This window comes from Drosophila albomicans, chromosome 2L (genome assembly GCF_009650485.2).
Source record: "Drosophila albomicans strain 15112-1751.03 chromosome 2L, ASM965048v2, whole genome shotgun sequence".
Lineage (NCBI taxonomy): Eukaryota > Metazoa > Arthropoda > Insecta > Diptera > Drosophilidae > Drosophila > Drosophila albomicans.
Window position 1 is genome coordinate 251,208 of NC_047628.2, and position 21,368 is coordinate 272,575.

Genomic DNA, 21,368 nt, shown 5'->3' on the forward strand with positions numbered 1-21,368 from the left:
GGGAGCACCAATCTTTTTGTCTTCGTTTTTAAACCGGAATCGAAAAGTTAATGCCGGAGCATGCCAGTTTGTATAGAAATATGATTGTTGCAGAGCGAGTTTGTTATTATAATGTAAAATCTAAATAAGCAGAGTTAATTAAGAAATAATAAATAAAAATTATATACAGGAATGCTCCGGTTTCACTTTTGGTTTTCGTTTTTGTTTTGGGACCAAAACCGAGATTTTCGTTTTTAGGTGCTCGTTTTTCGTTTTGTCGCCATCCGTTTGATTATACAAGTATTTTTAACTTGCTTTTTCATTCCACCAAAAGTATGGCAGCCTAGTCGATAATTCATGGTGTCAGATTTATCGGTCGCTCATCAAAACGAAAATTGTTGTTGCCGACGGCAAAATTTTATTTCCAAATTTGAGGTAGGGTCAGAAATTAGTCGTTTTAAAAATAATTATAAGCTTAATTAATCTTCTGGCGGTTTTAAAAGAACGACAATAATGAGTCAACTATTTTTTCCTTTTGCACATAAGATCCAATTTAATATAGAAAAAGGCATTTACTTTTCATTTCAGCAAGACAAATTTTATCGTTTTGCAATTCGAAGGAATCTTGTGAAAGTGAAAACGGGAGTGCACCAATTTTTTCGTTTTTGTTTTCAAAACGAACGAAAAACGGATGACATTAAATTTGTTGAAGTTGGGTAAAATATGTTTTTTAAAAATTAATTTATTTAATTTTATTACGTATGTGCTAAAATTGTATAAAAAAAATTGTTGAAATCACCGGAATGAAATCCATTAAAAAGGTGGCATCCCCTTTTTTTTTGTGGGAAACAGCTGATTGCCGTTCAACTGATTTTTTAAAGAAAGTTGGAAATCTTTCTTACCAAAAAAGACAAAAGGCAAATATATTTCATTCAGGGTAAGCATAAATCAACTATGCACAATAAAAATATCCTTATGTGAGTTCTATCCACATACAAAAGACATTTTTTCGCGTTGTTTGCTTTTGACCAAAGCATAAGTCAGCTGTTTCAGCAGTAAATAATGAAACGTTCCGATAGCAAAACGATGACCAAAAACAAGTGAAACCCGGAGCACCTAAAAACGAATATCTCGGTTTTGGTCCCAAAACGAAAAAGAAAACCAAAAGTGAATACCGGAGAATGCCTGTTAAACTTTGTTTGCAATTCTTAAAAACATAACTAAAAATGTTGATAAAAAGTAAATAGGCACAACGAAAATCGACAATACTTTCAATTAAACACTTTGTACAGGATTATAATCGTTGCAGAGCGAGTGATTTATTATGGTATAGTAATTAGAATTTATGTATACTCATACTTTTTTAATGCCCTCCGCCTTTCGGTAGATTTGCTTCTATTGCTTTTGTTATTTTTTTTCTTCCTGCCTGAGTTTGTTTACTCTTTCACCCTTATACCTTCTGTAGGGGTTATTCACATGTAAATAACTATGTTTTAAATGATACTCCTCTAGAGCGAATTGAAGTTGTGAATGACTTGGGGATTCTGCTTGATGCAAAACTAAAATTTGATAAACATATTTTGTCTGCTGTAAATAGGGACATGAGTGATCTGGGATTTATAAAACGCTGGTCGAAAGAGTTCAACGATCCCTTCATTACCAAAACTTTGTACGTCTCACTGGTTCATCCTATCATTGAGTACGGATCTTTTGTCTGGAATCCCCAGTATAGGGTTTATCAAGATAGGATTGAGTCGGTGCAGAAACAATTCTTGTTATTTGCTCTTCGTAGTTTAAATTGGAATCCTAATATTAGATTACCACCTTATCGCATTAGAATTTTATTACTAAACCTTCCTTCTCTTTCTGACCGTAGAACTATGCAAGGTGCTGTTTTCATACAGAGACTAATTAATAGTGAAATAGACTCTTTGGAGCTGTTAAGTCAAATTAGTTTTGCAGTTCCGGTCAGGAATTTTCTTTCTCTTCTCATTTCACGTAGAACTACTAACTTTGCTTGCCATAATGCCACTTACTTCTTTTTCATCTTCTTATACATATATCCTAACATATTATTAAGTTAATTTAATTAGAAGTCCAGCGTGTTTTACTATTTACTCGCGGTTTTCGATTACTGCATGCTGTTCACAAATTTATTTTGTTTTGTCCGCGCGTCAAGAAGCCTTTGCTTGGTATCGCTGGGCCACTTGATGGTACTGCCGTTAGTACGTCGTTAGTACGTTAGTTAAATAAATAAAAAAAAAATATACAGCTGATCTATGATGCAGTTTTTAATGCATCATAGAACTGCATCATTAAAGCATATGCACTTGGTCTAAAAGTATAAAAGTAAAGTATAACAGTCGATGTAAATATATAGATAGAGAACAATCGAGTACTCAATCGGTTCAATCGATAATTATCGGGGAACTGTTAGTTTTGTCAGTATAGCTTTTATAGCCTATTTCCACATCACTCGGTTTTTTTACGTTTTTTAAAGTCCCGTTTCGGGGTTTCCATTGGCACAAACCGAAAAATATGGGCAACGGTAAATTTTTCAATATGGCCGCTCTGTAATGTCAGCTTTTCAAATGTAAACACGAGTTGACGAACAATTCAAAAAACAGCACGCGCATTTTAAAATGGAAAATTTTCTTAAATTGCAGGATTTTTATGAGGATTTTGACGAAGTGGAAAATTAACGGAGTATAGAGTATAGGCCATTGCCAATAGTAAAGAAATCGCCATCAGTTTAGGGCTATGTACATAAGTAGATTTGCTGGCAGCAATGTAATATTTACATAAATACATTTACTTTTAAGCAACGGCATGGGTGCTTTAGGGAACGCGGTGTTCCTGAAAACAACGAATCATTTTTTGAAAATAATTTTCGAATTAATTGGGAGGAGTTTGGCACCCTTGTGGATTGGCCAAAAAAGGCACTACATTTCTCCTCCCATAAGTCGAACATCATAGCCTCGTGAATGCCACTCCACGATATTGACGGCTTTCGAGTTTTTCGGCATATCTAAAATATAAAAAATTTGCTTAAAAAGCAAAATAAAATATTTATTTTCCTACCTTGGCGCACTTAAATGTCAGCTGTTTGTTTAGTGGTGAGCTCTTTTTCGTTGTCATATCGATCAAAATATTGCGTAAGGGGCTGTCCATATATTACGTAATCACTTAGGGGGTGGGAGGGGGTCAAGGAAATGATTATGTTTGATTACATGGGGAGGGAGGGGTCTTGGACAATGATTACGTAATCATTTTATAAAAATTTTGTTGTTAAATGTATTTATTCAAAAATTAGTTTAGCGCCGATTAAGAGTAATCGATAAGTACCGAATGCAATATTTCATATAAATGTAGCTGTAAGCTTCGATTGGAAATCAAAGAAACCCCTTTACCGTGTGGCTGGACGGCGATAGGGAGAATGCCTATAGGCATATAGTAATTCAGTCATACGAAGGATGTGAAGACCTCGAATGGCTTGACGAGGGCTATGTAGACGACGAAGATGATACCTGCGGATATAAAGAGATTTTGACAAGACAACTTCCAATAATAAAAATATTAAAGATTGGCTGGAATCTTCTTTTGAAAATACCGATTAAAAGAAAAAATTTTCATATTTTTCTTTTTTTTGTGATTACGTAATCATTGTTAGGGGGGGAGGGTGTTCATCAATTGATTACTTTTGATTACCAGGGGGGGGAGGGGGTCAAAAATCGCAGAAAACGTGATTACGTAATATATGGACAGCCCCTAATTACCCAAAAAGTGCGTTCGCTATTTCTACGTAGCTCGCGAACGTAGAAAAACCGACTTTTTTCTTATGGATTTTTACATGGGGCGAACGTAACATTCGGCCTGAACGTGAAAAAACCAAAGAAAACCGAGGTTTTGGGTGTAGTGGAAATGGGCTATTATTATAAGCTAGTTGTAGCATACTTGAAACATGAAATGCTTGCAAAATTTTCATCTAGCTTATAGCTTGAAATATAGCTTATTTTAAAATTCATCTAACAAATTCAAGCTTTAAATGTATTTGCGACATCAACGGTTTGATTTGTAAGAGCTTGTTTTTTTTTTGCCGATGGCTATGTGCATTTCATATGATCGTGAATTTATTTATAATCGATAGTGTCATCAAAGATCGATAAGTTGGCTAAAGTGTTACCACCAATCATTTGGAGTTGTGAAATTAAATAAAACGTTTGTTAAATTGCCGAAAGTGATATATGTACCTATGTATAAACAAATTTTTAGCGAATCGAAGGAGCACATGTTACAATGGGCAATAATTAGATATTTAATAAGATTATTGTTCACACGTACAAAAAACTATTATAAATTTAAAAACAATCAGCTTTGATGCGCGTCAACTTTAGCGTCACATATCGATAAAAAAAATCGGCTAAAAAAAACTTTTTATTTTCGTCTTTTTATGTGATATTTAAACTTAAATTAAAAAAGTTTAAGTGCAAAACAATAGAAAATTAAATTATCTTTCTGTTAAATCGAGCGCCTTGTCCCACTGTAAGCCTGCTCAGCCTAACTGAGCAGTTACATTTTAGTCTCAATCTTGCGCTCTTCTTTTGCTACAGTTGTTACACTTTAGTTATAAGCTTTCGTTCATCTTTGTTCTCTAACTACCATTGTCGGAATAACCGGCAAACAATAAATTGTCGCTCTCTCCTTTTGCAACTAGCAAACGAAACGTGTTTAATTTGCGCATCAGCAGCCTTCAAGGTGTCTTATCTTTTTGCTCCCAACAATAAATTATTTTTGTGACTTTCGTAATTTTACATGGCGCCCGAGCAGGGACTACAAAAAAACACTTTGTTGATTTGTTAATTAAACATATAGTACATTCAATTATTGCAATTGATAAGTTTAATTAATTTCACACCTACATAGTTGGCAGCTGAGTGCGTATAATTACAAACACATTCGTCTGCGTTGTTTCGTTGCTGGCCTTTGGATTTATGGATCAATCAGAAGTCAACATCTCTTCTGATGAACAGGTAACAGTGTCAACAACTGGAAAAGTTTGTTAATAACTTTGGACCTGGTGACATTCATTGTGATTGTTTCCCAGTTCAGACTGTTATATCTTGTATTAAACAAGAGTCCAGTTGCCTGACACTGATTATTGAATTGTAGTGAACAATTGATGCAACACACATAAGTGAAATCCAAGTGCCAAAACATTCTAACCACCACTCGCAACATTGAGTTACAATAATAGCACCCGCGCATAATTTCAGTTATTTTCCGCTCTCTTTATTTGGTAACCTTCGTTCTCGCTTGCTTAAATAAGTTCCGCTCTCGCTTTGTTCGATCATCTTCGCTCTCGCTGTGTTTGATCGTTTGCGCTCTTGCTTTGCTTGTTCGGCGCCGCTTAAACTAACATTGAAGCTACGCTCACTGTTGAGTTTGACATTAGAAACATTCTCTTGAGTTCTTGCATTGGTGTTTCTCTTACTAGTAGAGTGTGTTTTCCCTTTGCTTAACTTGCAATACCCAGCAACATACACCAAGTCGCAATGTCGAAAGAAAAGGGAAAAACTGAATTAAATGAAACCGTAATTGAAAATTGCCATAGTGCAAAATTAACTCTGTTATTTTCTAGATTATCAAAGATAGAAGAAAGTATTGAGAGGCGTAGTTAACAGTGTTAAATGAAACAGGTTCTATCAACAAAATTGAGATCCAATGTCGTTTGGATATACTAAATAAATACATTGCAGATGCCATGGAGTTGCAATCTGAAATTGATTGCATTGACCCGGATAATTCTAGCCGTGCTTCCTTAGAAGAATTATGCATTAAGACAAGGTCGTTGTATCTGATTAATTTGAAGGAGCCCGATTTGGACCGAGTGGCTCAGCCAGCATCGTATTGGTCTCACTTGCCCAAAATGAACTTACCAAAGTTCAATGGTAAGCACTCAGAATACAAGCAGTTCATAAGCCTTTTCGAAAGTCTTGTAGATTCTGATAGGTCGCTTCGCGATAGATTCAGTCAATTCCAGTTGGCGAGGGCTTTGTTGGACTCTGGGTCTCAGGTCAATTTCATGACTGAAGAATTTGCCCAAGCTCTAAGGTTGTCGCGAGCCAACAAGTGTCTGACAGTTACGGCCATAGGAACGTCAAACTTGGTAGCCCGACATGAAGTGTCAACAACGATATCATCTCGTGTTAACAAACATCAGTTTGACGCCGATTTTTGGGTGCTGAAATCAATTTCGAACCAGCAGCCAGACAGCTTGATTCCAGTTAGGCAGTTACAAATACCGGCTAACGTGGAACTGGCTGATCCTTACTTTTACAAGCCGCAGAGAATCGACTTTCTATTAGGAGCCGATTCCTTTTTCGACCTTTTGTGCACAGGCCAAATTAAATTGAACGACAGTGGCCCTCTGTTACAAAAAACTCTGCTAGGGTGGATTGTGTCAGGGCGTTGCAAAGGTATTCCGAGTCAGAACCCATTATGTGGTGCAACAACATACTCGTCGGAAGATATAAAACTTGACTCGCTGGTAGAAAGGCTATGGGACTTAGAAAAAGTTCCAGATTTATCGAACGTCGCTAAATATTCGTCAGAGTTAAGAGCCTGCGAACAGGACTTTGTTGACCGTGTGTCAACTCTATCGACAGGGCGATTAGAAGTTAGTCTTCCGTTTAAAACAGACCCAAAAATACTTGGTTCGTCCTTCGAAACGGCAAAACGTAGGTTTCTTTCTCTTGAACGCAAGGTTTCAAGAAACGCAACATTAAAGGAAATGTATGTCAGTTTCATGAAAGAATATATAGAACTTGGTCATATATCTCCCGTTGATTTTCCACCAGGACCACACTATTTTATACCACATTAGTGCGTCCTAAGGCCTGATAGTGCCACCACCAAACTTCGAGTTGTTTTCGATGCTTCGTGCAAAACGACTTCTAATTATTCATTGAATGATATTCTAATGGTGGGGCCAACTATACAGAGGGAACTCTTCTCGTCGCTAATTCGCTTTCGACTTAGTCGGTTTGCCCTTACGGCAGGAGATTTGTGTCCATGTGACAGATATCCTAAGCTCCGGTGGTCTTCAATTGGCCAAATGGTACTCCAACCACCCTACTTTAATCAATGGGAATGAAACTGATAAAGTTCTCAGTTTCAACGACACAGATTCGACCAAAACATTGCCAAAATCTGATATATTTCGATATCATTTGGATTCCAGCTTCACCGATCTTAGCCCAACAAAACGCAACGTTTTGTCTGTGACAGCTCGTATGTTCGACCCACTTGGCTTGCTGAGCCCCATCAGTATTAAAGACAGAATCTTACTGCAAGAGCTCTGGCAAAATCATCTGGCATGGGACGAAACTATCCCTATGCAAATGCATACAAGATGGGAGAGATTTAAAGAAAATCTACTAAACCTTGACAAAGTATCCATTCCACGATACACCAATTCCAGCAAAGCCAATATCCAAATTCATGGATTTGCAGACGCTTCCAGCCACGCTTATGGCTGCTGTTTATATATACGAGCTAATCAGAATGGAAAAGTGAAATGTAAATTGCTTTCATCAAAAGCAAAAGTTGCGCCTTTAAAAACCAAGTCGATCCCAAGACTTGAGTTGTGTGCAGCGTATTTACTGGCGCAGTTCTGGTCGTACGTGAAGCCAATGCTTGGCAAATGCAGAATCGAGAGTGTGCATTTTTGGACAGATTCAGAAATCACACTTCATTGGATTAGAATGTCGCCTTCTTCGCTAGCAACATTCGTTTCAAACCGTGTATCCAGTATACAAGACCTCACACAAGATGTTACATGGAGACATGTGCCTTCTGCGTCAAACCCTGCCGATATTTGTTCTCGTGGTTGTGACATCGATGAATTAGTCGACTCGATATGGTTAGAAGGCCCACTATTTTTAATGGAAGAGCAGTGTGAGTGGCCTAAGAATCCTCATTTTTCATTGTCAACCGATTTGAAAAACAGTGAAACAAAAAAATCAGCTCAGGTTTGTTTAACTACCAATCCTGATTTTCTGTCATCTATACTGGCTCGCTTCTCTTCGTACAAAAGGTTGGTTCGAGTGAAACAAAAACAAAAAATTGTTCTTCAGCACTTAGTAAACAGGAGTTGTATTTTGCCTCGTTAAAGTTATTTGAATTAGTTCAGCGGTCCGAATTCAACTTGGAATTTAAAAAACTAAAAGCAAATCAATTAGTTCAACCAAATGTCCAATCTCTCGCTCCATTTATTCAGAAAATTTCTGAGCCAGGAAAATCTCTTTCGTTGATCCGCATAGGTGGCAGACTATTAAATGCACCGATTGACGACGATGCCAAGTTTCCGATCTTAATGCCAAAGAATTCGCCCTTGGTCAGAATGTATTTAAGAGACTTGCATCAGACCAACTGTCATGCTGGTGTTAAAACTATGATTTCGCTCTTAAGGCAAAGAATTTGGCTGAGTAATGCTCGAAGAGAATGCACACAAATAGTTCGTGGTTGCATTCTTTGTTTTCGATACAAGCCAAAACTAATGGAACAAGTAATGGGGCAGTTAACAACTGATCGCTTGATTGCTACACGTCCATTTCGTATTTGTGGCGTTGATTTTTGCGGACCCATAAATGTTTCCTTGCGAGTTCGGGGACGGCCTCCTTTAAAAATGTATATAGCAGTATTTGTGTGTTTTGCATAAAAGGCTGTTCATCTGGAACTGGTTGCTGACTTGTCCACTAACTGTTTTTTATTAACCCTAAAAAGCTTCATCGCAAGGCGTGGCGTTCCACTTCGGATGTATTCGGACAACGCCATCAACTTCGTCGGGACAAACAACCTACTCAAGGAGCTACAGATGGAGTTCTCGAAGCAGCAGGAGAAACTGCAGTTGTTCGCGTCGGAGCTGGGGATGGAATGGCACTTCATCCCTCCTCGAGCCCCACATTTCGGAGGGCTGTGGGAGGCCGCGGTGAAATCCGCAAAGCATCTTCTCGTCCGGCAAATGGCCAACGCGTCACTGGCGGAAAGCGAGGTCAGAGCTCATCTGGCAGATGTCGAGGCCATTCGCAACTCGCGGCCTCTCACTCCACTCAGCTCCGATCCCAACGATGGCGAGGCTCTAACGCCGGGCCATCTTCTAATCGGGCAAGCCATACGTTTGCTGCCGCAAGGATCCGTGCCAGACAGGCCCAACAAAGAGCTGACGTATTTGCGAAGGTGGCAAATGTTATCCACGCTCAGACAGTGGTTTTGGCTCGCGTGGTCGAAGGACTACATCCACAACCTCCAAATCCGCACCAAATGGAAATCTCCACAGCCCGGCTTGGAGGTCGGATGCCTCGTCCTGGTTCACGAGGACAACACACCACCTCAGCGGTGGATAACTGGAAGGGTCGCAGGCGTAACCCGAGGAACAGACGCCCAAATACGGGTGGCCGAAATTAGAACGGGCACTGGCACATTCAAGCGCCCAATCCACAAATTAGCACGGTTGCCAGTAATTTGAAATCCCACGTCGGGTATTCCAAGGTGGCCGGTGTTAAATCAAGCGCCTTGTCCCACTGTAAGCCTGCTCAGCCTAACTGAGCAGTTACATTTTAGTCTCAATATTGCGCTCTTCTTTTGCTACAGTTGTTACAGTTTAATTATAAGCTTTCGCTCATCTTTGTTTTCTAACTACTATTGTCGGAATAACCGCAAACAATAAATTGTCGCTCTCTCCTTTTGCAACTAGCAAACGAAACAGACGTGTTTAATTTGTGCATCAGCAGCCTTCAAGGTGTCTTATCTTTTTGCTCCCAACAACAATAAATAATTTTTTCGACTTTCGTAATTTTACACTTTCTATTAAATCCATGTTCGTCAAATTTCATGCAGTATTTATGCACTAAAACCGTGAATGAAAAATTGGGGTAGCAACATTTTTGCCAATATCTCGGCTTTGACGAGTTGTCGGCCAAATCGGCTTATGACAAGTTATAGAGTATTGTTTTATAAATATACCCTCAAAAAATCAAAAATTTCGGGAAAAGTACAATAACATCAGCTCCAGCCCCATAAAAAATGAGCACAAAAAATCAATGTTGCTGATTAATAACCATAACTTTTTTTTGTCTTTCTTGTCGGCCATAGCGCATATTATACTTTCGTAGATACAGCTATAAGCAGGATATGTAGTTGAAACCCTTTATGCTGTTTTTGAGAAAATTTACCTTTTGTTAACCCGCAAAAACAATTTCATTTCGCAGGTGCATCAAGCAACTGGAACCAGTCAGGCCAAAGCCGACTCAAATCGGAAGACTTTAGTGTTAAATAACACCCTTTGGACTTTGGGGGCACCATTGTGGACACTATCGCCCCAATGAAGAAGAGTGTTGTGCCACCGCTTGCACGTGAAGCAATTGAACGCACTAGTACACTCTCGTAGTTGGTGACCTCTTGCAAAACAATTCAAACAGAGGCTCTTCTGTTTGATGTAGATCATCCGATCATTGACCGACATTTCAAGGGAGCTTGGACAGACCCGGACAGGGTGATTCTCTTTTGAGCACAAGTCACACGATTTCCCTTTCTGAGTGACTCGGGCCTTGAAAGAGTTAACTTGATTTGAACTCTGTTGTGGACGGGATGATCCAGCGGTTGAGTAATGCGAGTTGAAAGTTTGCCTCACTTCCTCAATAGCCTCGAGTGTACGATAACGCTCGTTGAGGAATGTGCTCATGTCCTGCCATGCGGGAATTTTGGACTTGTCCACCAAAGATTGCTCCCATAACGAGAGAGTGAGCTTGGGGAGTTTGGATGAACAAAGGAACACTAGGATGCAGTCGGCGACAGGACTAGAGACTTAAATGTCTGAGTGCTCAAGAGCGGTCAAGCACCGCTGAATCATGCTATGCAGCTCCTTAATCGCTGCCCCCGACTCTTGCGAAACCGTGGACACGTAGAAGAGCATTTTGAGCTGGCTCGTGATCAATAAACGCTTATTTTCAAAGCGCTCACATAGAGCACTCCAAGCCGTCGCGAAACCATCGTTCGTGAGCGGAAACTTGGCAACGATCTCGTTGGCCTCATCTGCAGTTTTGGAATTCAGATGGAATAATTTCTCGACAGGAGTCAACCTTGGATTGCTAACGTAGGTGGCCGTGAAAAGATTACGGAAGGTCGGCCAACGCAAGTAATCCCCACGGAATACTTCGGTGTCGACTGGAGGGAGCCGGCAGTCACTGGAATATACAGGAGGAGGAATGCTTCACTCCTGATTGAACCGGAAGCTTGTGTAATTTACCCCTTCACACGGGTGAGACACCGCTCATACACTGCGTAGCAGTGGTCATATTTTGCCTCCATAGCCTCTATGCATTCGTTGTCGTCGTCTCGATGCAGTGCATTAGCGCATCTACATTGTCCCAGAGGACTTGCAGCCGGTCACGACGGATCTCGTACGTATGTACGTTGTCGTCCTCGGCTGCAGGCCCTCTGACCCGACTCTCGAATTGCACCAGTCTGTCAGAGACGGTGACGAAATTGTTGAGAGCCATCGTACGGGTTTTGCTAATTTTAGCCTGGACGGATCGTGTAGTTGCCTGACTGAACAAGGCCGACAGAAAACCGACGGAAATATCGCTGTTGAGTAGAGGTAATTGTTAAATAAAACACAAACAGCAGCGTGAATCTTTATTACACTCGATTGATTACAAGTTCCTGTTGTATATATATATATATATGTATACATATATATGTGTTATGGATGGATGTAAATGTGTCGTGATGTATGTATAAATGGAAATAACGTATTAATGCCGTGTATATGTATGCAGTGGATATGTATATACATATATATGGAGTGTATAATATACACTGTATATACGTAGAGTATGTACGCGCGTTTATGGATAAAAGTCCAAACTTTATTGTTATTTAGAATAAAATAACATTAAGAGTTTGCATATACATGGAGTGTGTTAATAACGGACAAACGCGGAACGACAGAAGTGCCACTACAACGCATATACAAGTACGGCCACCGTGTTGCCCGACGCTATCCACGGTTCTTGGACCAAAGCCGCGTAGGCGGACACTTCCTCCAGGGCAAGGAGTAGCTCCGCCGAAGCCGTTTTGGACTTATGGATGCTGACGGGGGGCCCGACTGCATGCACAGTTCCTCCCCCCCTCCTCCGTCTCCTCAGTCAAGCTGAGGTGCAGGGTGGCGTCGGTCACGCTCTCAAGACTGAGATCCGCCTCAACCTCCCCTGACCTCAGCTTGTGTGAGTCCTGGTCGTTGGGATGACGTTTTTTGAGGCGAAGGTACATGCTCCCTAAGCCCCACGCCATCTTCCCATTGCGTTTATATAGCAGATCCTCTGCCTCCTTATTGATCTGAATGATCACGTGCTGCCCACCGCTGGGTAAAGGTTCATCAACCATCAGCACGGACCAATCACTCGTCGGAATGGCCGGGTTCTGCTTTTTAGGCAGCTGAAGCGCCCGCTCGCCATGCACAACTATGGGGAGCAGAACTTTCGCCTTCGGCAAGGACGGAATATTATTCCTGTCCACCACGTCTAGCTTGGCCCCCTCCCACAGTCCGTCCAGTTTGGATACGGTCGCTTTCAGCCCACAGCAATATTGGGTCGTCCTTGCATGTCAGGATCTTGACACCATTCATCCAGCCAGTGCCTTCGAAAGTAGGCATTGGACTGTCTGGGACATTCTCCATCCTGACAAATAGTGCGTCGACCAGCTTACTATGGGTCAACCGCCACCGCTCTGCAGACATTTTCCCGTTAGGGTCCCCTCTGTCTATGAGAGCAACGGCGAGATGCCGCCTGGCAGTTTGAGCAACCGTTGCTCTCTGTCTCGTTCTGTACGGGTCCGTTTGGGTGGAGCCAGGTGCTCGCAGCCTCTTGCTCACTGGGGCCCCTTGCTTGACTCTCAGCGGACCGTTGGCGCTTGTTTGCCATGGACTCCACCTTCTTGTTGGCAGGGCCGGTAAAACCGGTCTGCACTTTAGTGTCTTTTGGAAGGGGGCTAATTTGGTTTTCACGCATCCACGTGATGGCCCAGGCAAGCCTCTCCTGATCCTTGACGGACAGGTTAGCTACGCCACTGAGCCTAGCGTGTATGCGGGTCGTCGCCTTATTTTTGGCCTTCTCCTTCAGCCCTCCGTGCCCCGCTGCGCAACCTTGGAGGTGCTGGCGATAGGCCAAGGTGACTGAAGAGGAAGACGCTCCTTCTCCACCGTAGAGATTGATGCAGCGCTCTTTTGGTCCGAGTCGGTTAAGACCACAGCACCCGCGCGCACCAACCTCGAGTTTTTGTTTGTGGCAGTGTTGTTGCAACTGATTAGGCCTGCTCCTATCGCATCAGAGGTGTGACCGCTGGTGACACGCAGAGAGGATCTCTCCTCTAGTAGCAGTCACGCGTTCCACCGACGTTTGAGCTGACATCCCAGCTCGGGTTGAATTTTGTATGTGCTCCAATCCGAGACATATTGGCTAATTTTGTTCATGGGAGCCCCCCATAGCGTTTTCAGTCTGACCGCCAGTCACCTCGTATCATGGATTCTGCTTCTTATCTCCAGACAGATGCTCGTAAGATAAGGAGCAGAGTCCTCAGCTAGGATCTGCAGTACCTGAAACGTCGACGTATAGTAGAGATCTGCTACCCGTTGACAATGAGGTAATACAGATCCTACCCAGCCGGCACCCTCGGGGAGGGTTCAGTAGAGGATTTTTGCCAGCCTAAGATTATTATAATTCACACATAGAATACGGAAGGGATTATGGCAAGCAAACTTAGTAGTTCTACGTGAAATGAGAAGAGGAAGAAAATTCCTAGTGATCCTGACAGGAACTGCAAAACTAATTTGACTTAACAGCTCCAAAGAGTCTATTTCACTATTAATTAGTCTCTGTATGAAAACAGCACCTTGCATAGTTATACGATCAGAAAGAGAAGGAAGGTTTAGTAATAAAAGTCTACTGCGATAAGGTGGTAATAAAATATTAGGATTCCAATTTAAACTACGAAAAGCAAATAACACGAATTGTTTCTGCACCGACTCAATCCTATCTTGATAAACCTTATACGAGGGATTCCAGACAAGAGATCCGTACTCAAGGATTGGACGAACCAGTGAGACGTACAAAGTTTTTGTAATGAAGGGATCGTTGAACTCTTTCGGCCAGCGTTTTATAAATCCCAGAACACCCTTGGCCCTATTTACAGCAGACAGAATATGTTTGTCAAATTTTAGTTTTGCATCAAGCAGAACCCCTAAGTCATTCACACCTTCAATTCGCTCAAGAGGAGTATCATATAACATATAGTTATTTAACTGGGAAGAACCCCTACAAAAGGTCATAAACTTACACTTATTGCAGTTGAGATGTAACATATTTACTCTGCACCAAGATTCTAGACGATTAAGGTCACATTGTAACAGTGAGCTCGCAAGACTATCATTAAATGTCAGGCAAAGCTTAACGTCATCGGCGTACATAAGTACACGGGAATGCTCAATAACAGAAGGAAGATCATTTATGAACAAAGTGAACAATAGAGGACCCAAATGACTGCCCTGGGGCACACCAGAAGTGACTTGGACACTTTTAGATACAAAACCATTAAAATCAACATTCTAATTTCTGTTGGAAAGGTATGAGGATATCCACTCAATTAGGCTATGAGGAAACCCTAAAACATTGAGCTTATACAGTAAGAGGTGATGATTAACAGAGTCAAAAGCCTTACTAAAATCGGTGTAAATGACATCCGTTTGCATTTTTTTCTCGAATCCTTTAATTACAATAGAAGAGAACTCCAATAAGTTAGTAGAAGTGGATCTAGACTTCACAAACACATGTTGGTAAGGTGAAATTATAGATTTACACAGATGTTGCAGTTGAGAAGTTATAATTTTTTCAAATGCTTTCGGAATCGGAGACAATTTAGATATACCGCGATAATTTTGAACTTTAGATTTGCTCCCTATTTTTAGGATAGGTATAATGTATGATTTTTTCCAGATTTTAGGAAAAAAACATGAGTTATCGGATAATTCAAACAATTTAAAAAGAGGTTTGCAGATACTACCAGCACAATACCTTAGCACACAACTAGGTACTTCATCCGGACCTGCCGAAAAAACAGATTTTATAGCCAATAGTTCCGTTAAAATGGAGCTTTCAGTAATTAAAGGACCAAAAATACAATTAGATGAATTTAACTGATAAGGATAAGAAGAGAAATTTTGAAAACTTGGAACAGAATATGTCGTTTGGAAAAGTCCGCAAATAAATCGCCAAAAACAGGACTATTAGATACTGTCATATTCTCCATAGACCTAAATGATGGCTATGACGCGGATCTACGCTTCGAGTTAACGAAGTCGTCTTATTATTAATCTTATTCTGCACCTACTCAAATAATTATTATAACACTCATTGTTATGAGTGCGAAAAGCAGCTTGAACAACAGAATAGCAGAGAAAATCAAGAGATAGGGTCAGTTTCCTTGAATTTTTTGTAAAGTCTCGACTTACGATTTTTTAAATTCGATAATTCAGACAAAAGTGGAATTCTTGATGGAACACAAGCATCAAGGAGCGAGTTCAAAGTAGCATAAAAAAATTCAACCACTATATCCAAGTTTGTAGACAAAGAAAGTTGCGACCAGTCAGTTTGAGATATAAGCAGGGCAAGTTTCTCAAAAAACAACGAGAACGCTCACCACAACTTACACTAGACTCTGACGCAATATACCTCTTACATTCTGATAGCCAAGAAGTAAAGAGGATGTTAGTTTTTTGAACTGACAGACATAGAAGAAGGCTTTGAAATAGAATTCTTGCCACTACTAGAAAGAGAAACCGGAGACCGATTTTTCTTTTTAGCAACAAATTCTTTAACTAATAGGTGTTCCGGCCGAAACTCTTTACTGCACTGCGTGCTAAATTGTTCAGCGGGAACACTTATTTTAAAAGATGAAATCTCCCGTTCGTACGAGAAATTAAATTTATCCACTTTAACCCTGGCTTGAGATTTGGACCAATCGTATAGGTTCGTTCGACGGAGAGTCGAGCCGAAGGGGACGAAACGGATTTTGAGTGGGGGCCTAATGAAAGCTTGAGCTTAGAGGTGCGCTCGGACATTCGAGCCGAAGAGGTCGAAATAGACTTTAATTGGGGGCCAAACAAAGGATCGAGCTTAGAGGAACACTCGACGGACAGTCGAGCCGAAGAGAGTTTCGAGTGGGGTCCCATCACAGGACCATTCTTAGGGGTTCGTTTAACGGACAGTAGAGCCGAAAAAACTGAAATAGATTTGGATGGGGGTCCTGTCACAGGACCGATCGTAGGAGTTCGATCGACGGACAGTCGAGTCCTTCCCCACGTCTATCTGCGAACTCTCATAGAACTTGGGGTCGGCCAGCGGGATGCTTGGCAGATTGTCGAGGATGGTTTGTGGGACAGAGCATGAGGGCAGTTTACTGGTCGCAACGGGCAGCCAATTAGGAATTGGCAATGCTTTCGGGGCTGGGCTGCTACAACTTGAGTCTGCCCAAAGAAGTGGGCTTGAAGAGATGTGTATGGCATCATCAAGCGCTTGAACAATCGTTCAGAAATGAAGGTAGCCTCTGATCCATAATCGATCAGAGCCCGTGCTGTGTGCCGAACGCCGTGATGGCAAATGTGTACAACAGCTGTACTCAGCAGAACACCTTGTGTGTTAACTGCCAGGAAAGATTGCTCATTAGCTGACTGGGAAGGAGTGGACTGTATACTAGGAGAGGGATTAGTGACTGTCGGCGTCGGGTTGACTCGATGCAAGAGTGTATGATGACGACCCTTGCACGTAAAACAGTTGTGCGCACTTGTGCACTTGGCCTGGACATGGCCTCGTGCGAAACAATTTAAGCACAGCTTCTGTTGCTTGACATCCATCTGAAGAAATCGAGGGCACAATCGAATCGGATGGTTCTCCCGGGAACAGAAATTGCAGGTCTGGGTCTTAATGGTGTCCCTACTCTTAAAAGAGTTGACCTGCCTGGAGACGGGGGCCTTGGGTGAGGCTCTTGGAACCGTCGGAGCGTTCGTGCTGGATGACACCTCCGCTATCGCTTCTAGGGTGCGATGCCGCTCTAGAAGAAAAGCGTTCATGTCAACCCACGTTGGAATATCGCTCTTGTTTTGGATTGACTGTTCCCAAAGAGAAAGGGTCAACTTGGGGAGCCTCGAAGAACACAAGAAAACCAGGATGCAATCCCAATTCTCTGTGTCGATTCTCGAGTGCTCTAAGGCTATCAGGCACCCTTGAATGGTGCTCTGCAACTCCTGAATAGCTGCACCCGACTCTTGCCCAATGGCGGGCAAATTGAACAAAATTCTCAGCTGACTGTTTACGAGCAACCGTTTGTTCTCGAATCGCTCAGTCAAGCTGGACCACGCCGACTGAAACCCTTCATTGGTCAAAGGAGACTTTGACACAATGGCATGGGCTTCACCGCTGGTCTTGGAGTTGAGATAGGAAAGTTTCTCAACTTCCGACAGTCTCGGGTTCTGTATATAGAGAGCCGTGAATAAATCCCGGAAGGTGGGCCAGCGAGTGTAAGCGCCTCCGAAAACTTCGGTGTCGCACGGAGGTAATCGACACCCTGTGGGCATGAATTGCACGGCTTGTGGTTGTACGGGTGTACAGGGGGTGAGCCCCTGGGATGCGTTGGCTATTTGCTCACCTATCTGAGCTGCACACTGCTCGTAGACAGCATAGCAGTACTCGTATTTGGCCTGAACGGTAGGAAGCTCTTCTGTGGTCATCTCCTCAGACATGACGCAAGAGCAAGCCTCATTCTCCTTCTCGACCTTTTCCCATAAGGAACGCATCTGGTCCCTTCGGACTTGGCACGTATACAGGGACGGGCTATCAGCCGTTGACTCGCGCCGCAAAGTGACTGATACGATCAGTCGCGGCGATGAATTTCGTCAACGCTGTGTCTACTCTGTTTAGTGTCATCCTTCCCTGAGAGCGAGTGATAATTGGGAGGCGAGGGATCGGGACGGAAGGAACCTTGGTCTTAGGATCGGACGAAGGCTGTGTGACCAAGATCAGCGGCTTGGATTGGACTGCAAGCCTGGTGCCAGAAGCAGGCGAAACGCTAGCTGACCGTGCGGGGACCTCCCTTTTCGATTGCAAATGAATCGGCGAAGTGCTGCATGCACGAAGAGCCGATTGCTTCTTGGATTTAGGTAAAGGGGGGTTTATCGAGGTTCTAGCGGCGCTAGTAGAGGGCACGGACAGTCGAGTTTTACTTTTATCGGGTTTGCTCGATGACATGCTACGCAAAGAGGATGAAAACTAACTGGGGGCTCTTACAGTCCGACAAGGATACGGACTGTATACTAATATTTCTCAGGAGCGAAAAATCAAGAAAATATACCAAAAAATTACCAAATAGAAATTGGTTTTTTTTGCCTGAAATCGACCCAGATAGTGAAAGAGATACGGAAAGAACGTAGCAAACAGACAAGAAAAAATACTGAAAAAATACCAAAGACAGTGCTGTGGTATTTTACACCCAAATGGGTACGGAAATAGCGGACACAGACGAAGAACGCAAAAGGTCGGGGGCGGGGGAAATTTCCCGCAACAACAAAAGATGTTCGTCGAAAAAAGGAAACAACAAAAAAAAAACAATCGTACAAAAAAATACCAGAGAGCAAGAAGCTGGAAAAAACAAAAAAGTATATATATGGTTTATTGACAATTGTTTCTTAATTGCTGTTGGATTGGAAAAAAACAAAAAATAAAAATAAATTATATTATTTGTGTAGTGAAATAGGATAATGTATGTGTGTATATATGTGTGTGTATGTATGTTTATCTATGTATGGAATATACAATATATAATATTTGCACTTTAGTAGCTCTCTTAATAATTTACACTTTTCACTAATATGCACTTGCACTTACAAAAAATAAACACACATGCATACATACGTACGCGATTGGCGGAACAAAATATAATAATATTTTATTATCAATAATAGTAAATATCTTGGAGTAAAGATATTTAAGACGGCAATTGGAAAGTATGGAAAAAGGTCGTCCGGAAAATATGAGGGAATTTCCAAATCTTATATTTGGTAATGGCCGGACGACCGTGGGGAAGGTTCCAGAGTTTCCTTTTCCCGAAATTAAATAAAAACACTCGCGTTTATATTTTGTATTATATATATTGTAAACTTGTCGGGTTGTTAGCCATAAAACGTACAGAGGGGGTTATTGGGGGTGACCGCTATTGAACAAACGTAGATCGATACTGGAGAGGCAAAATACCGACGGCATTCTGCAGATCTAGCGCCGAGCCCTTGCAAAGCTCGGCTCTGCGGTGGAGAGTTGTGGGAGAGAGAGAAGTTGAGAGCACCGGATCTTGAGTGCTTTCTTACGCGTGAGCGCATTGCGGGTCAGCGAAAAGCATCGATCGTTTTTTGGTCGGCGGAACGGATAGTGTGCCACTCACCTACAATGCGCTCGCATCAACAATTATTAATATTGTTCATAAACAATTTACATTTTTAAAATATGTTAAGGAGACATTAATATTAGTTACGAAATATGTAAATATTAATTGCATCGTCTAAGGGTTAATGCACATTTTATTGTCGTCTTGCTCACACTACTACGCTGAGACCCTTTCTCTCGCACTCATTGGTATGATTATAGAGGGAGCGCTTTTGCCGACGAGACTCCTTCTATAATTGTATCATGCAGCGGATCAGCTGATAGCTGCAAGCGAGAGGCCAATTTCTGCGATCTGGCAGAAATTAAGAGGAGCGATTTGCAGCGATACTGCGCCGCCGCCACCTTAAATTTTCCTGGAAGTTGTCTCGGAGAGGGATAACAAGGAGAACGCCAGCATTACCACTATTGTATTGATGCATTTGGCCGAACGACCAAATGCATAAGAGTCTTCGTACATAAGTCCCAGGATTTGGTGCAGCTGATGTCCGTGATTATGGATGTTTTTGTTATTTCATGTACATCGGCGTGGTTCTTTTTGGGCCTTCTGTCATTTAATTAGTGCGTCTTCCTATTTTATTTTGACCAGTTGATGTATTGTTTGCGGACATGAATATATGGTAGCCGAAAAACTGTTTTGCGAATTTGCATATGTATACATGGTATTCAACTACGTAACAGATGTAATAAACTTCAATAGTCGCTATAAATTTGTCCTAAAAATATTTTGCCCGCAAACACTTATGTTTTCTGTGAAGATTTTCGATTTTAAAATTGTATTTATATTTGTTTACAAAAAAATCTGACACAAAATTTCAGATCACCATTCTAGTAAAAAAGCTTTTGTAGGGCTTTAAATTTTTGCTCCACAGCTGAAACAACATTAAAACAACACACACACACACATATCACCGGCTGTGAAAGATCTTTCGTCTCTAGAGATTCATGTCAGTAAGCTTTTTACACATATCTTTTTCACATATTGTTCAAAACACAGCTTTTTTGTCATTGAAACTGTTGAATGCAAGATTTATAGTCCCAAAGAAGTTTTTTTTTTGTTTTTCTCGCATCTTAATTTCACTGCACCTGAGAAACCTTAAGTTTCTTGGGACTGAGCATTTCCCGGTGGTCCATTGTCAAACTATGTTATGGATTCATAATTAAATAGTTTTATATTGTATAAAAACAATGAGTAAATTAGCGTTCCATATGGGCAAATCCCAGAAACAGTCCACCAGTGACAAATTTTTAAATTTCACATTTTGTAATTTTTCTTTATATGGAACATTAATGTAGATATTGAATTTAAAGCAAATTTCGATCATTATAAATGCACAAATTTTTAATCAAACCCAATTTTCATAATTATACCCGCTACCCATAGGGTAGAAGGGTATTATAACTTTGTGCCGGCAGGAAATGTATGTAACAGGTAGAAGGAGGCATCTCCGACCCTATAAAGTATATATATTCTTGATCAGCGTCAACAGCCGAGACGATCCAGCCATGTCCGTCTGTCCGTCTGTGTGTCTGTGTGTCTGTATGTCTGTGTGTCTGTCCGTCTGTCCGTATGAAACACTGGATCTCAGAGACTATAAGAGATAGAGCTATAATTTTTTTTCGACAGCATTTGTTATGATTGCACGCAGATCAAGTTTGTTTCAAATTTTTGCCACGCCCACTTCCGCCCCCGCAAATCAAAAAAATCGAATAACAAGCGTAATTTTGAAGCTAGAGTTGCGAATTTTGGTATATATAATAACTACTATAGTAGTTATGATTCCTGAAAATTTGGTTGCGATCAGATAAAAATTGTGGAAGTTATTAAAGAAATACTTTTGTATGGGCAAA

The 21,368-nt window shown here is 41.4% G+C and overlaps 1 protein-coding gene across 1 annotated transcript; it reads left to right on the top strand.

Moving 5' to 3' along the window:
- Positions 1 to 612: 612 nt before the first annotated feature.
- On the top strand, positions 613 to 9,707 carry LOC117577421 (uncharacterized). The gene is made up of 2 exons (XM_052002226.1): positions 613 to 695; positions 8,764 to 9,707. Exon 2 carries the CDS (start codon positions 8,795 to 8,797, stop codon positions 9,503 to 9,505), a length of 711 nt encoding a protein of 236 aa, XP_051858186.1. The 5' UTR covers positions 613 to 695; positions 8,764 to 8,794; the 3' UTR covers positions 9,506 to 9,707.
- Positions 9,708 to 21,368: the final 11,661 nt, after the last annotated feature.

Excerpts from the sequence above, each read along its gene's own strand:
- LOC117577421 (XM_052002226.1), top strand. The coding sequence starts at position 8,795 with ATGTATTCGGACAACGCCATCAACTTCGTCGGGACAAACAACCTACTC.